Genomic DNA, 17,294 nt, shown 5'->3' with positions numbered 1-17,294 from the left:
CATGTGTAGCATTGTTCTGAAACATAGCTCTACAGTAAATTCTTATGTCGTAAGCCATAAGATGATTAGGTTTGTGGAAAGGGACTGGAGCAGGGGAGCTTGACTGTTTGAGCGTTGTTAGCTGACACTCGGAACAACCAAGCAATGTACCGCAGAGAGGGGGGACGGGGGTGAGGTACAGGGGATGTTGGGTGACTTGGTGAATTTTGATTTTGTTTTTTTTACCATCCAGAGGGATCCAGCATATTCAGGAAGTATAGTTGGGTCTGGTATACTATAAGTGTGTGTCTTTGTGTTTTAATAATGTGATGATTAATCTACTTTAATCAATGAAAATAAGCCAATCATACTTTGCCCTAATGTTTAAGGTCATCTTAATGCAAGAATTCTGCTTCAGAAAATAACATGAAAATATATAAATGACTTAAATGCTGTTAATTAAAATCAAAGAAAATAGGGAATATCTGATTGAATAATAATAGATGAAGGAACGTGAACAAATATTTAGTATCACTTCTGGTACTTTTCTAAAATACTGGTACTTACTTAAAATATTCAATTTATAAAACTTTTATAATTTTTTTTTTAGAGCTCAGTTGACACGATTTGACAAATGGTAAAAAAAAATGACTCTGCAGCTATTCCGTTGATCAATTGTTTGTTATTTTGCAAGTAAAAAATACACATTTGGTTCCAGCTTCTCTATTGTGGGGTTTTTCCTTGAATGTCTTAGTGTTCGAACACTTGGCCAGGCTATTTCAGGGAAGACGATTTATAGGTTATTTGACAAAATAATTGGAAGATTAATCACTAATCAATGGTTTAACGCCATAATCATGGTGTTTCATCTAGTATCTCTCTAGCTCTCAATACTATGTTTACAACATGTATACACACATTTCCCATTACTTTTTAGTTTTTTGTCTGGTTATTAGTACAGGAATAAGATGACATCATTCTGACAGTAAAGGTGAACCCAGCCTGAGGCCACATTACGTATATTTGTTGACAGGTTTGTGATTCAAGGCTCCTTGCTACTGCTGCTGTTTGCTGTGTGATGCAGTGAGGCAGCCAGTCATTCATTTAGCAAGCAGCGTTTTGTTTTCACTGGCATTCCTCAATCCTGTATTAGGGATTACATCAAGCTCTGAGCAGGAAGGAATTCCTGTCATCATGTGCTCAGTGAAGGCAGCCTCTGGCTCGCCACAAAGACACACAGATGCAGCTGTTTGGCAAATGAATGCAGGTCAAGCTGTGTTTCTGTGTTTGTCAGTGGGCATCACTTGTGTCTATGTGTGTAACACAGGGCCCATGAATAAAGAATACGCTTTGGTATCAATGGGCATTAAAAGTGTCAAAAAACTGGTATCAGAGCATTACAATATTTATAAAAAAGGAATCTTAATTCTGTCTTCGACATCAGATGTGATCAAAATGCTCCAACCACCAATTGAAGAATGTTCTGTTATACAACAAAACATGCGTCATCAAATATACCAAAAGCAAACACAGAGAGCTACAAATAGCCTTTCTGCGGATTCCGACAGTGAAGATACACCAGATAGAGGACGTTCATCCAACTGTACTTTTTCCAAACATCCCTCCCGACGCCTCTCTATCTCCTTCACAATTCCCTGTGTTCGTATGCTAGTGACTGCGGATCGCTCTCTACAACCCATGGTGTTCAGTCAGCATAGCAGAGTCCACATGGAGAGGACGCTATGGGATGGTCAGCTGGCCCAAAAATAGCACTGCAGCAAGTAAAACGCAATGCATAGCTAGGGGATTTTAGCCGTTGTCCCTAATAACCAGACAGCCACTTGCATTACATGGTTTTGGTGACGTGTGAATAGAAAGCCCCACACACACACACACACACACACACACACACACACCCACACACAAGAGCTAAATCAAACTGCACTTTTGTTGCAAAATCATGAGTCATGGTAAGTCTATTCTTAGGTTGGGGGGGTTTCTGTTTGCCCAAGTTCTGTGCACTTAAAGTGATGCTGCACAAAAGACTAAAGGAGTATCAAGAATCTGTTCGGGAACAAGCTTTGGGGTCACTTTGGGTACTGGAGCATAGATCAATGCATCGCAGTTATATAAAAATGAGTAGGGCACAGGAGGCTGCTTCTTTAAATATTCATTTAAGATTTCTAAAAAGATCTGACAAGATGTTCCTTCTATTTTAAACGTATCAGGCCGAATTAAGTTTATTCCACGAACCGGTGTGTTACTTAATCCTTATGTCCTACTTCCTTTGCAGAGCATCCGGCTATTGGCATGGGACCATGGCACCCCTGGAGGCTTTTAGTGTGTGCCCGTTGCCTTCCAACAACCACCACTTTCAAGCTGCTCATGAAAAGTGTCCACGGTGCCAGACTCACCAGTGGAGGTGCCCAGCTTCAGGATCCTGCTGGGGGGAGAGGCAGGCGGACGGACATGGCTCCTGTGGGTGTTTCTCTGGCAGTGTCTTAGCTGGTTGTTGTGAGGAGTGAGAACGAAGCAATCAGCAAGTATACTGCCGCAGAAATTCTTCGCAATAAGAGGCCCTGGGATCACAGGAACGAGAGAAAGAGGGAGGGGAAAAAATCGCATATCAGCACTGTAGCAAACAAGGGTCCTGCTGCTACTGTAAGTTTGTACAAGTGTGCTGACACTGCAGGAATTAAGAAAAGCTCAGGACCAGATACAAATTCACCTGACGATAGATTGACTAGTAGTTTATAAAACCTTTTGTTAACAGCCTCTGCAATATGTAATATTAGATCAAAGCATCAAACTTCAACATTGTTATCCTCAAATCTTCCTCTGCTGCCATCTTGTGACTAAGAACAGCCTCTGAGCACACTTTTGTTCATTGCAGCAATTGGTCAAAACAACATAGAATTGTTTTCCTCATTGAGACAGTCCTAAATTCCATTCATTCAGAAAATATAGCTGTCCTTATTTTTTCAGTTGCATGTTGTTGTTTTCTGCCTAAATTAAATTGTCTGAAAAATTACAAGTATTTTTTTGTGGATGCTAAAACTGCTTATTAATAGTGGATATAATTGAATCCTGAATTATCAGGTGCAGTCAAATGTATCCATGCAATGGATTTTATATGTAAAAAAAAACGGTGAATAAAAGTTACATAAAGTCTGATTTGTTTTGTTTTTTGCCTGTTTGTTTGCACAATACACAAGCATTTCAGTATCATGGAACACTTTACCACTTTGCACTTTGAGACCTTTGGAATAAAAATGGTGCCAACTTTCAAACACGGAGTGGAGTGCAGATGAGGCAGGATGGCCCTGATGCCAGGTGTGCAATAATTTAGGATTTCACAGAACCACGCAGCAAATGCAGACACACGTAAATAGAGTGCTTCTGATTAAAGATTTTTTAGTAAAAAAAAGGTTTAACCTACAGGGACACTGATTCTAGCTTATTATATTAACACTAGATTAACAATGTTGTGTTTTTTAATGGTTTTTGATCATACATCTTTAAAAAAAAAGACAAGGTGCCACTGCATTGCTGCACACAGGAAGACAGGTCGCAGTTTTTTCTGGGCTGCAGCAATGCAGAAGGATTAAATTCCTGTTCTCACACAAGGTCACAGCTTTATGGCTTTAGAGTCTTTGGTGTAGCACAATGACAAGGCCACCAAAGAATGACCAGCTATTTGACACAAAGCACGGAATAACTCAAAACTCAAACATGTTTACATAATTGTTATGCTTACTTCTTAAATTATTTTTCATTTAAAATGTATATTATAGAGTCTATAACATAATATAATTATACTACGAATTTAGGAAGTAGTCAAAGTTCACCAAAGGTACCAATCCTAGGTTTGCCTGCAATGAAAATGTTACATGTTGCATGGGTTACACTAGCCTGCACCGCCCACCTACGTACTTCTGCTCAATTTATGATTATTGGTGCTCTCAGAACATATAACACAAATATACAACAATGTCCTGTTTATGGCACATGGCAAAAAAAACTAAACAATATAATATCACCTTATCTAATTGATCCTTGCTTCCCTTTAAAAAAAACTATTGATAAATTCAAGCATTGTGCATTTAAGGGATTAAAACAAATATTATTTTACTGTAGCCTACTTTACATTACTTTATTTTTTTTTTTAAATCTGTCATTAGTTTCAGAAATAAAATCAGATGTAAGATGTCAGATACTTGTTAATGGCTGCTTAATTACCTGACTCCTAACGTGTTTGTTGTTATGCTTGAAACAGGTGGCATAACATATTTTATAGGAAACTGTGCCTCGATTGGGAACAATGACAGGTCGTCATTTGTTTTTATGCGACAAACTTGTCACAGCTTTACTAGGGTCACACCATAGATAGTATAATAAAACACAAGTCACACAAGCGAAGACCATTAGCCATAAATAGCCCCGCATGAGTAGGCCCCTTACCAGCTGACTGACTTCTGCTTGTGGGTTCCGGTTGTTGCAACTTGTGGAGTGAGGGAAGAGGAGGCGGCGTCCACTGAAGGGTTAAAAACAACGAGGAAAGTTGTGCTACCCTGAAAAGCACCAGCGAAGTTTATTAAGTCACATGGGTAGACTCGAGCCTGTGTATTGAATGTCGCCCGGATTCAGAGAAATAACAAACATGCAGAAGGAGAAAGACTAGTTTGCTCGACGGAGGAGTGTTTGCAAACATTGACACACGTTCAGACAGTGATAGCTTGCTCGTATCCATGAGGTGATCGAGGCTTACCTAATCGGTCTGAACGATGGCTAATGAAAATCAGACAGTCGTGTACTTTTCTGAGCAGGTGGTGGTTTTGTGTTCGTGCGCGCTGTCATTTCTGGGTTCATCGCTGATCATCCTCACCTACATCATTTGGTCAGACTTGAGGACAACTCCGAGGAAACTGTTGGTCTTCCTCTCAGTTTCCGACTGGCTGTCCGCCGTCTCCTACGCCTTCGGAGTGTGGAGAGTTTTCCACACCGACTCGCTGGACTGCGTCGTTCAGGGCGCGATATCCACGTTCGCCAACACCAGCTCCTTTTTCTGGACCGTGGCCATCGCCGTTTACCTGTACGTGTTCATTGTGAGGTCGAGCAAAATAGTCGCCGACAGCCTTGTGTTGTTCTTCCACCTTGTCAGGTGAGTGAGCGGTTGCAGCCTGTGCTTGATGAACAAGCTATTGGCCTATTATTAAGAATTCGCTGTAAGCAGTTAGACAACACAAATAGCTGTCGTCTAACCAGGACACCTGGTATGTGGACTGCATGCTAAAAATTGAATTTAGCCTACGTCGTTATATTCCAGTTTTGGGCAGCAAACGTTAGCGACCTAACTCCTGTCAAAACAATACCAGCGTTGTTGTTTTGTTTTTTTTAAGTTTAGTTAATGTGTTAAACTTATACTTTGCTCATAGAAAAATAAAAAAATACCAATTTAAGCTAAAGTTGTAAGCCTGGCTGACACACTGGCTAGTAGCTACCCCCAGACTTTAGCGTAACTAGGGCACTAGCTACGTTTCCATGGTAACACGATGGACTAGTTCACTATGGACTCACTAACCAAAATAAAGAAAAAAAAGAAAAGTGATGAGGTCACAGGGTGTATAGTCCTATGCTAATAAAAAAGGTGGTTTTCATAAGGCAATAATATTTAAAAAGCTTAAGACATAAACATAAATTATACAACAACAACATAAGGCTATGTAAACAGACACATTGTAATAATGCAAGCCCATTTTAAAATTGAAGATGAAGAACAAAGCTACAATTTAAATAGGCTAAACAAAACAAACATGGATAATAAAACATTAATTGACATCACAGCACAATGTGGATGGATGAATAATCCCAAATGGCATTTAAAATTAAAAGTTTCAATTCCAAAGCACAGGGAGTCAAGCTATGCTCCACTAGTAGGCAGGAAATGCTCTGCAATTCATTTCTGCGGCTATCTCAAGTCTGACTGTTGTTTTAATCTTAGCAAATCAAAGTTTGTCCAACCAGGAAAATACTACACTGTACTGTGTCTGCAACTGCCAAAGGAGATGAGCACCACTTGTGTCCCTCAAATGTAGATTGAAAATGTAGCCTAACATTTATTTTGACAATTACATTTTTATTTACACATCTTTCAAATCTCAGCCACACAACTCTAAGTCAAAGTTTCTCAGGAAAAACAGGATAATATGCAGATATGGTTCTCCTTTGTGTCAACTTTACATCTGCAAGTTGATGAGCCTTCTATGTTGTTGATTGTTAGAGTTGATTCACTGCGCTGTATAATTGATCTATTTTTGGAGGCACAAACATTTTCACCCTTGGGTACGCCTCACCACAGTGTCTGTGATTGTCGTTCTTTCAAATTTTGTCTCTGGGAATTCTTAAAAAAAAAATGCTCCATTGAATTGATGATCACACAACAGAGTCATTCATCGAGGCTTGTATACATAACACACATACAACAAGGCCTGAAGGATAATGGTATTTATGATAACTGGGTCATGTATTGCCATGAAAGTAGGCCTATAGTTGGCTTTTATTTTAAAATGTTCTTTTTGAGAGAAGCTGTGACGGTTCAGGGAGTAAACATGGCACACATCCCTCTAGTACTGTAACCATTTAGTGGTTTTATGATGCACTAGGCTAGAGTAACACAACTGGTATGACTAGATGCAGTGTCAAGCAACCTCGATCACATGGGGTCAAATGTCAATCAATGCAATATTTTTGGGCGTATAAAGCAGTGCATCACATATGTACACCCTTTTTGAGGAGGCGTCTGAAGCCAAAGAAGTTTGCCTTTTGAGGAAGTTATGTTTCATCCAATGTAACCCTCTTGTTTTATGGCCTAGTTGGGGTGTTCCTCTGGCTATCACTGTTGCAGCCGTGTCCCTGAACAAGATTGGCTACGATGCGTCAGAAGTGTCGGTGGGCTGGTGCTGGGTCAGCATCCATGCTCCGGACCGGGTGCTGTGGATGCTGCTGACTGGAAAGATCTGGGAGTTCTTGGCTTACCTCACCCTCCCTGTCCTCTACATCTTGATCAAGAGGCATATCCACATAGCGGTGAGGACCACGCCAGCTTATTTTCTACCAGCCATACATGCTGGCTTTTATGACACCAATCGCAAAGGTGATGACAGCAGTGGAATAATTTCTTAAGGATTTATAGATAGAAAGATAGACATGCACTTTATTCATCCAAATCATAATATACATTCATATACAAAACACAATTCAAACTAGAAAGCACATTCTGTATCTTCAACATTTGTTGTTTCAAGATGAAGTATCTAAATACATACACTGATAGATCAAGCAAGCAAATAGCACTTGAAAATAAAGATCAAAATCTAAACCTCCTTGGCGGAAGCATTTCTAATGTTATTTAATCTACCCCACTGAAACACTTCTTCCTGAAAAAGCAGCCAGGCTGTGAGAAAATGCTCCGTTGTCCTTGACGGCACAATCTCATTGTTTTTTTATTTATTTATATTCTTATTTTCGTTGTTTTTGTTCATGTTTTTTCGTGTTTTTAAAACAATTCTGTCTGACGCAGCATGCCGCCCTGTCCGAGTACCGTCCCATCTTGGCCAACAGGCCCCAATCAAACTCATTCACCTCCATGGCTGATAAGAAGCTAACCCTCATTCCCATTATCTTCATCGTCCTGCGCATTTGGAGCACAGTGCGCTTCATACTGCTGCTCGCCGGCTCTCCAGCCAGACAGAACCCAGTGCTGGTCACGCTACATGTGAGTTTGAGGTTTCTTTTACACAACTGATGTCCATTGTAGAAGATGTTAACTCTTCCCCCTTTTTTAAATCAACTTTTCAACTAGAGTTTCCTGCCCTGAAAATACCGCTTCATCCTTTTAGATTTTGTGCGTGTATATGCGTTGTTTTGTTTCTTTGTTGGGACATAAGTGGGTGTTAATGCGCTCTATAATTAGTACATGTGTTGTTAAACTTGTGATGGTGTGTGATTGATTGCGTGCTGGCAAGCCTGTGAATCATCCTGCATTCATCATGAATAGTTCCCAAAATGCAATGCTGTGCTTTTTTCTACATGGATGGCATTTTATTTTTTACATGTATTGTGTTATAAGGTCTTGGGCCATTTTTGTGACATCATAACATATGTTTTGAACCCTTTTTAAGGGGAATTTTATTACAATGTTACCATCTCTTACTGCTACAGTCCCCTAAACGCTTTTGTTTGGACCCAACAGGGCATTGGCAACACCTCACAGGGAGCAGCCAACTGCATCATGTTTGTACTGTTAACTCAGCCAATCCGCACACGCCTCTGCACCGCGCTCTGCTGCTGCACCAAGTGTCGAGTGGAGGGGCAGCAATCGCATGGCGCCCCCCACAGGCTGCTACAGGAACAGGACACCTCCACGGCTCAGAGGGAAGAGGACAGCACCAGTCGAGTTGGGATGGATAGATGATACTGATTTCTGGGATGTGAAGTGGGAGTTCTCTGTTCATAGATTGTCTTTACCGAGAAGGTTGGAGATTGTGCAGGCGCAGTTACGGTAGTGAGGATAGTGCTGCCAGACAGTACACCAGCATTTTGAATGCTGCAGACTGAATATGTTGCACATGAATATATTGTAGATTTTAAGACGTTCTGTACACCAAACTTTAAAAGTGCCTTTTCCTCTTTTTAAGTTGTTCTTTACACACATTTCTCTTTTCTAATTGCATTTGGGAGTTAAGCAGCTTTATTTATCATGTACTGTGTGGATTCTGTTACATCCTGAGGTTATCACTGTGAAATAAATATTCAGTCTTCCCCCTGTTCCACTGAGTATTCAAGTTTGGTATTTATAGTTATGCTAACCCAAATAAGAAGACCCAAAGAAGAAAATAATAACTGTAAAACATTATCACTTTAATTCCTCACTGCTCACTTACTTTCACACCAAGCTTTATAAGCCACCCACAATCTCCTCTTTCCACTATCAAAAGCCTTGTCTTAGAAAATGGCTGTGAAAAGCTTGCAAATGCAGTCAGCTTAAGTTCATGTCAGTTAGAGTGGACTTGTAGCAGAGAGAAAAAAGTTAATCTCTTATGTCATTGTTCCAGTGCTGCTTTATTATCTTCCTTGGCGTAGTTTTCATTGTTTTTCCAAAATATTGCTCATTTACACTTCCTGTTACAGAGCTGTGGAGCACAACAAAGAATCCACACATTTAGAGGAAAAGCATGATGCTGGTATGAATTGAGAAGTTTCTATGAATATTTTCACTCTTGCTTGACCTCACTTGCTGATCTGTTAGTGCGGAAGCTTTAAAAAAGAACAATTACAATTTTGCACCTGAAAGTGACCTTTTAATATACTACAATAAGTTCAGTTCAACTTTGGGTGTGTTCAAACGATTTGCGTGCAACATGAATCTGACCACCTCTCTTTTAAAATATAGTAAATAAAATGACTCTATGGTGAGTTTGCTCCTCCTCCTCATATCAGGGATTGATGCCATATACAGTATATTCTTGCTTCTCTTTTCTCAAGTATTGCCTAAATTCATTGTTGCAACATTTCTCAGACAGTAGTTGTGAAAGCCCCTCAGTTTTTGACATGTCCCCAGAATTAACTCGAAATCACTACTGTCACTGTGGTCACGATGCATGACCTACCATCACATGTCATCCTTCCTCCTCAAAACCCAGAGTCCTGTAGGCCTCACTTCTCCTTTGACCCCTGCTGTTGTTGGTTCCTGTCTGAGGGGACTGAGCTGCAGGCTAAACGCCAACCAACGAGGAGAATAAACTCACTCAACTGCTCGGGGCTACGACCTGGTTGTGCACTCATCATGCCACTATCAATAGTTGCTCTAGCTTTTCATAATATATTATATATTGAGTCTTAATGAGCCTGCCTCAGAGGTCTTGATCTACATTCTAATTAGATTTATTGCTTTGTTGATTGTTGTGAAAGGTGAGGACGGAGAAAGCCCGCCATATTGACAGCCAATTTTCTCATTTCCCCAAGTGATTGTTGTTTTTTGACTCTCACAGAGGACGAGCGCTTCTTTTGAAAGTCCCGTATTGTCTCTGTTGGTCTGTTTGACGAACGACGCAATGCAGAAGTGGATGATGCTGTTGTAACCAGTCTTTATATCAGATCAAACAGACTCATCGTTACCCTCATATGAGGTCAGTCAGTTCTCATACATTTTTCCCAGAACATGGGGACTTTATACTGTTTACACTGAAAATATTCAACACATAAATAGGCTACACATGTTTTTTTTATGATGCAAAGAGTTTTCCTTTAATCTGTGGTCGAAAAACTAATGGGACACAGTGCAGAGTTCATTCTCTCCGGACCATCAGTAACAGTGACAGAGCACTCAACATCATGCCTGGGAAAATGGAAGAGGTGGATGCTGTTTATGCTGATGACATCCAAAACAGCCAGCTGACAGTTTTTTTGTCCTTCAGCACAGAGGCAGAGGACCGACACTTGCTGTATTTCCTGCAGGAATTAATCCATTTTGTCGGATCAGAGATTTGGCTGACATTGAGGTAACTGGAGAGCCTGTGTGAAACACTTAAGGAAGGGTTTTCTGCACTCTCCTCTGCTGGCTCCCCGCCCACCTAATTCATTAAGTTAAAGAGCACCACCAGAGGGTCGTACTACACCGCATGGGTTCACCATTCACAAGTCAAGTTAATCAAAGTCCTTTTTTTGTCACAACACAGGTTGTTGAGTGAGATTTTTATTGTCCATCAGAGACAGTAGAGCAGAACTGCAGCATGACATTTTAATTAGAGGCGACACACGTTATAGAAAACATCCTAAAGGTTTGATATTGGATTTGAAATTCTGAAATGTAGCAGCTCACTCCGCAGTGTTCTGAAAACGTAACAATACCTTCAAAGTTCTTCCTTCAAAAGTCACAGTTTACTCTAGTTCTCCCATGAGATGACACATCATTTCAATGTGACCACCATGAGGTTTCACTAACCCAGAATAGCTGATATCATCCTACGTTACGGAACACTATATTCTTTGTGATCTTTTGCTCTCAGCATACATAGTTCTGACTTCTTATATATATATATTATCATTATCTACTCACAGGCATGCATGTTAGGATTGTTTTTGCAGTTAGGCATCCTTTGGGCAACCTCCATTTTAAGAGCCAACAGCCTCGAGCCCGTCATATTGACAAACGAACTCAGCTTTAAAGATGAGGGCAACGCAGCATGTGAATAACACAAGAAAAGGCAAACATAACAAGAAATATTAGCGTGATCAGCATGAGAACAGATAAATCCCTCAAACTGAACAAATCAACACCGAAGTCTTTATGGTGGAGTCAGCGATTCTTGAGACTGCTTGTTGTCAATATCACTTTTTGTCAAAAGCAGCAATCCAGCCTAGGCTCTGTAAACGGGCATAATGCTAGCTATGGTGTGCCCCCCTTGTTTAAATGCAGGTTTACAGAATATAGGCTGTGTATTAACACTAGATTTTTTTCCATCTAACACACAGTACAGACAGGTAGCAAATCATGGGGAGATGTTCACTGATATTGACAAAAAAGTGATTTTAACTACAAGCATTCTCCAGAATCGCTAACTCCACCTTTAACTTGCAAACTGTTTGTGTTTTCAGCAATGGGTAATCCAGCCTGCAGGTGGGTAAGTAATAAAAGACGCTTGTGTGTCTTTTATCATCTTGATGATAACATACTTCCACCCTTTAATGACAGCTGTAGATTCCATCAATTGAACCATTTTATATGAAGCTACAGCACAATAAAAGTAGCAGATATCTATGAAGGTATATGTGGTGCATAAGTCTTTAGCACATGTAACTGCAGATTTCGAATGCGTAAACTGAAGTCACAAATGTGTAACAGTAGATTTGAAGTCGTAAATATTTGTTTTGCATGTGTACTCCAAAGTCACAAATGTGTAACAGTAAATTTGAAGTCGTAAATATTTTTTCTACCATTGTGGACACAAAATAGGGGCTACGAGTTCACAAATCGTTGTTACGGGTGCACAAATCCTATCCTGTGCATCGCAACTTCAAAGAGTCATGCGCTTGACACTTTTGCTACAATCATTGCAGCACAGTTGGTGCAAAACACATTTGCACACCCGTGTTTTATAATGTGAGAACATGCCCCCAATTTGTGCATTCGTAAACCCAAATGTGAACTAACGCATCAGAAGTTGCACATCTGTGAAAAATGTCCTCTCAAATAAAATGATATCGAGCACAGCATTTTAATGAGCGAGCACAAATCGATGATACAACTGCTCAAATCTGTTCCTACAAGTCTCAGCTGAGGGTTTTCTCTGCTCGAATCTGCTCCTGCAAGTCTCGGCTGTGGGTTTTTTTGCAGGTAGATTTGCACCACGCCCAGGTGGTAAATGTGGTGCAAAAGTGTTTCGTATGCGTAGAACCATGGACATATAAAGAAATGGACACCGTATTGAAACATGGCGCCCATTCATTCCTATGAAAGCTGCTCATAGGCGCAGAGAAGCAACAAGGAAGTATAATCCGGAAATTCCATACGGCCCAAAGCATGACGTAGCATCGACGTAGCTGCATTATGGACCTATCAAGAAAGAGGGCGGCAAGCGTAGCGGACTGGAGGCGGGAGTAGAATCATTCTCGTTCTGTAGCATCTAGCCTGGCGAAAACAAACTGAAAGCCGTTAAAAGCCGTTGGGCTAATAAAACGCTTGAGGTGGCGTTTTGAAATGAGAAAACTTCAGTTTTAATAGTATATGGTCTAAAGATAAGTATGAGCCTATGATTGATATCCAGAAAAATTTTGCAGAGACACAATCTTGTTCGCCGCTTGTACTGTGTGGACAGGGAAATCTGCCTACGGGCCGTATGAAAATAAGCTCCACCCCTCACCATGCAATACTAATGGGTTGGCCACATGTCCATGCTGGTTGCTCGGAGAAGGCACAGTCCTGGGGGCCTGCGTAGAACAGATTTGTATCCGTAGAAGGTGGGCGGGACAACATTGTCGCATCATCCAATGAAAGCGCCGGTTGGGACCCGTGACATCAGCATGTGAACAAACGGAGGAAAAGCCTTTTTCCTTCGTCCCTTTTCACCAGAAATTGTAGGAAATGACTAAATGAGCAACAACAACTATCAAACTAATGCGAAGTAGTAGGTAGTAGTGAATTGAACTCTTTTTCTGTAGTTTTACATTGCATTTTTTAAGTAATGGAGAATTACATTATATGTACTCCAGCCTTTGAGGAAAAGTAGTCCAAGGTGTCTGTAACAGTAAATAAGCCGCGTTAGCTAGCTTTGAGGTGGTTTCCCGATCATTTTAAACAGGACAGGAGGCTTATTATGTGACACGGTGACGTTGAGGAGGGGATACCCATTAAACACCAGGACCTGCGGTGGTTTAATAAACAATTGAGCTGCTTCACAATCTCTGTCCGGAGCCGCAGCAGTGTCTGGACTGACGGTCACGGACACACGGTCGGACACAGACCTAGGGTTTAGCTAGAGCCTACAGGACACGGAGCCATCCCACGGAAACTATGAACTGTAAGTCTGGTTTTCTTATGTTTTTAAACTTCAAAGTTGGTCGGTATAATACGTTCAATGATGAGAAGCAACGTGTGGTTATAATGTATTGCAGGCAGCATAGCTAACCACTAGCTAACAAGTCATAATGGGTATAACAGCTAATGTTCGTTAGCATATTCTTTTAAAGGATGTACCGTTTTTTAAGGCATTTGGTCACTTCTAAGGATGTTAATAATTAACTGTTAACGTAAAATAAGAAGGCTGACCAATGAATCCTTCCGTTAATCAGTTAAAATAATCCCGGCGCTAGCCAGGGAAATATGAGTCAGCTGAATACTGGAGTCTTGTTGCTATAATAATAATCAGCGTGTCTGTATGTCTGCTTTTCTGGGACATCGGCACCTTCATACATAGCCTACTAGTTTTACATCAGGATGTAATGTTAGCATGTGTCGACCTCATATAGAGCGTTTTCTGTCTTAATAGTGGCTATGAAGATCCAAATAAACACATGTGAGCAGTATACTATTCTGCTCAGCCCGTCTCAACATCATGTTGCTGTTTCTGAATAAAAACAGGTAGACAAGCGTCCCATTATGCAAAGGATTTTTTTTAATTGTGCAGCTCCATCGTGTTTAAATCATATTTTATATCTGTTTTTCCAGCCTGAAAAAAAACATTTACAACTAATTTTAAAAGTCACTAATGACAAGATACCCCCCACGAAGAGAATGAATTGCAGGGCTGTTATAATAAACTATATTGATTAGTTTTTAGCTTTGTGTTCTTCATCAACTCGAACCTACATGTATTTTATTTATTTTATAAATCTTAACATTATCTTAACATCTGAATGGCACAATCTGCTTTTCCACAGACTCATCTTGGCTGTCCTGCACAAGGCCTGCACAAGTGTCTGGGATTTCCATCCTGTCAGGGAGAAGCCATTGTACAGTGAGCAGCTACAGTCAGTCCTAACTATTATCCGTCATGTGTTTACTATAACATCACTAATGGGATCTAACAATTGTTTCCGTCCCCAGTGTATGCATTGCTGAGGGAAGGACACTCCAGATAACTGAAGACTTCACTGCTCCTGCTGCCTTGAGAAGATCTCCGAAGATGGAGCAGCGTGGAACTCACCTGGCAGTCACAGCACATCAGTCTGACTCTACACTCTACACACAATTTGTTTTCAATTTTTAGATTGTGATTATTATAAATCTAGACAAAGTCAGATCATACTCAATTCATAATCATATTGATTGCAGTAAATGAGGTGACATACTCAGTCATGTTTATTTGTTTGACATATTAAAAAGGTAGGGGAGATTTTGATTAAATATGGTAAACAGTTGGGCTACAGACCAAGGACTAAGTTACTAGTTTTATGTTTTGTTTTATAAAGTCTTGTTCCGGCACATGCCAGAGCATTTTGGGTATTTTGTTCATTTTCTCTTAATAAAATAACGCCATACAAAACTTTACTTGGAGGTATGCAATTGTGAGTGCATTATAGTTTTAAACTGGTTGATTTGTATTTTTCATTTTGACCGTATGTATATGTTTAGTAAATCCACAAATATTTTAAAAAGTCCAAATCTTGTGATTTGTTTGTGGGGTAAGCTTTTACTATACATTTGTACTGATTGTGCTTTGATGTGATAACTGCAAATCATAAATATAATTGATATAGGGCATTTATTAGTCTTGCTTTAGCAGCATGCAGACCTACTTATTAATGCAGCACGTGATCTGAATTAACATGTTCTAAACTGCATAAAATGTTATGGTGTGACACTTTGTGATTGTGATTAATTAAAGTAATCACTGAAATGAGGTTATATGAAGCTTTGTACCCTGTTCTTCTGGACACGTCACATGAGGTAAGGTGTATAGCAGAACTGTCTGGGGATAAGCACACAGTTAAACCTGATCATCTAATTATCAGTTTGTGATACAAGTAGTGATAATTTCACATGGAAAATGTGAGATAGAGGAACAATTATTCCAATTCAGTTTTAATGTGTCCTCTATACTTTTCTATTGCCTTGTAGAGTAGGTTACTTATTCACTTCACTATTCACACGTTTAAATTAATTAAGCTTACTACATTTAGAAGACTAAGGGCCAGTTTCACAGACATGGATTAAGACTAGTCCTGGACTAAATGGAATTTTGAATGGAGATTGTCCATTGAAAGTACAATTTAGTCCAAAACTAGGCTTAATCCATGTCTGCGAAACCGGCCCTATGTGTATGATTTATAAGCATATTTCTGGATTTAGATACATGCTGAATACTCTGCAGCAAGATATGTAGGCCTACTTTATTTACTTTGGTCCTCAATGCCTGCAACGTCCTCCTCACCCCCTGCGTGTGGTGTGTTTTAACTTTTAACCATAGATAGTTTTAACAGCCAGGAGCCTTGACAGCGGCTACGGGACAATAAACTATTGTCGATACCTGCTATCGGTGTATGAATGTGTGTGAATGGTAACGTGTAAATGGGAACAGGTCTCCCTTGCAAAAGAGTCTTCGGACTCAATGGGATATACCTGTATAAATAAAGGTTAAAAAAATATATAATGGAAATTCATTCTCTATTTAATAAAACTACTTTTATTAAAATGTAAAGGTTTTAAAGAGAAAAACAGCAGGTTTAAACAGTTACACCAGTGCCAATCACACAGCAGACGTTAACTGACGTCGACGCTGGCCCTTATATCTGCTAAAGTAAACTTGTTTATGACTTTCACTACTGGCATAAGGCTCCGCTGTAGTTCCCTCTTATTCAATTCCCTTATTATTACATTTCCTACATTTTCTGGTGAAAAGAGACGACCATGGACCAGCCATGGACATATGAGGGAGACGACGGAAACAGGCTTTCCCTCAGTCTGTTTAAATGCTGACGTCACAGGTCCCAACCGGCGTTTTCATTGGATGATAGGACAATGTTGTCCCGCCCACCTTCTACGGATACAACTCTGTTCTACAGGTACGAAATACTTTTGCACCAAACATAGCAGCTGGACGTGGTGCAAATCTACCTGCAAAAAACCCACTGCTGAGACTTGCAGGAGCAGATTCGAGCAGAGAAAACCCTCAGTTTAGACTTGTAGGAACAGATTCGAGCAGTTGTATCGATGGATTTGTGCTCGCTCATTAAAATGCTGTGCTCGATATAATTTTATTTGTGAGGACATTTTTCACAGATGTGCAACTTCTGATGCGTTAGTTCACATTTGGGTTTACGAATGCACAAATTTTGGGCATGTTCTCACATTATGAAACACGGGTGTGCAAATGTGTTTTGCACGAACTGTGCTGCAATGATTGTAGCAAAAGTGTCAATCGCATGACTCTTTGAAGTTGCGATGCACAGGATAGGATCTGTGCACCCGTAACAACGATTTGTGAACTCGTAGCCCCTATTTTGTGTCCACAATGGTAGAAAAAATATTTACGACTTCAAATTTACTGTTACACATTTGTGACTTTGGAGTACACATGCAAAACAAATATTTACGACTTCAAATCTACTGTTACACATTTGTGACTTCAGTTTACGCATTCGAAATCTGCAGTTACATGTGCTAAAGACTTATGCACCACATATACCTTCATAGATATCAACTGTAGAGGCAGAATTAGAGTTTGTGATAGAAATACAGTTCATATGATTAAAAGGTGTTAAGAAGATGCATAATTCAATAATATACAAGTATACAGGATTTAATGATTAATAATTTC

General features: G+C 40.0%; 1 protein-coding gene and 1 long non-coding RNA gene across 3 annotated transcripts; both read left to right on the top strand.

The window, feature by feature from the left end:
• Positions 1–4,622: 4,622 nt before the first annotated feature.
• Positions 4,623–8,744, top strand: gpr157 (G protein-coupled receptor 157). Of its 2 annotated transcripts, none has more exons than XM_080030370.1 (4): positions 4,623–5,071; positions 6,852–7,065; positions 7,559–7,753; positions 8,231–8,744. In XM_080030370.1, the coding sequence occupies exons 1-4, from the start codon at positions 4,764–4,766 to the stop codon at positions 8,450–8,452; spliced, it is 939 nt and encodes a 312-aa protein (XP_079886496.1). In that variant the 5' UTR covers positions 4,623–4,763; the 3' UTR covers positions 8,453–8,744. The 2 variants fall into 2 exon arrangements, with proteins under 2 accessions (XP_079886496.1, XP_079886495.1); XM_080030369.1 differs by having other exon boundaries at positions 4,623–5,140.
• A 4,367-nt stretch (positions 8,745–13,111) lies between these two features.
• Positions 13,112–15,382, top strand: LOC307252657. Its single transcript, XR_013844932.1, has 3 exons — positions 13,112–13,556; positions 14,416–14,492; positions 14,582–15,382. It is a non-coding gene; the product is annotated as an uncharacterized lncRNA (long non-coding RNA).
• Positions 15,383–17,294: the final 1,912 nt, after the last annotated feature.

The sequence above is a fragment of the Ammodytes marinus genome, assembly GCF_949987685.1.
Source record: "Ammodytes marinus genome assembly, chromosome: 7".
NCBI classification, from domain to species: Eukaryota; Metazoa; Chordata; class Actinopteri; order Uranoscopiformes; family Ammodytidae; genus Ammodytes; species Ammodytes marinus.
This window is presented reverse-complemented; position numbering and strand designations above follow the sequence as displayed.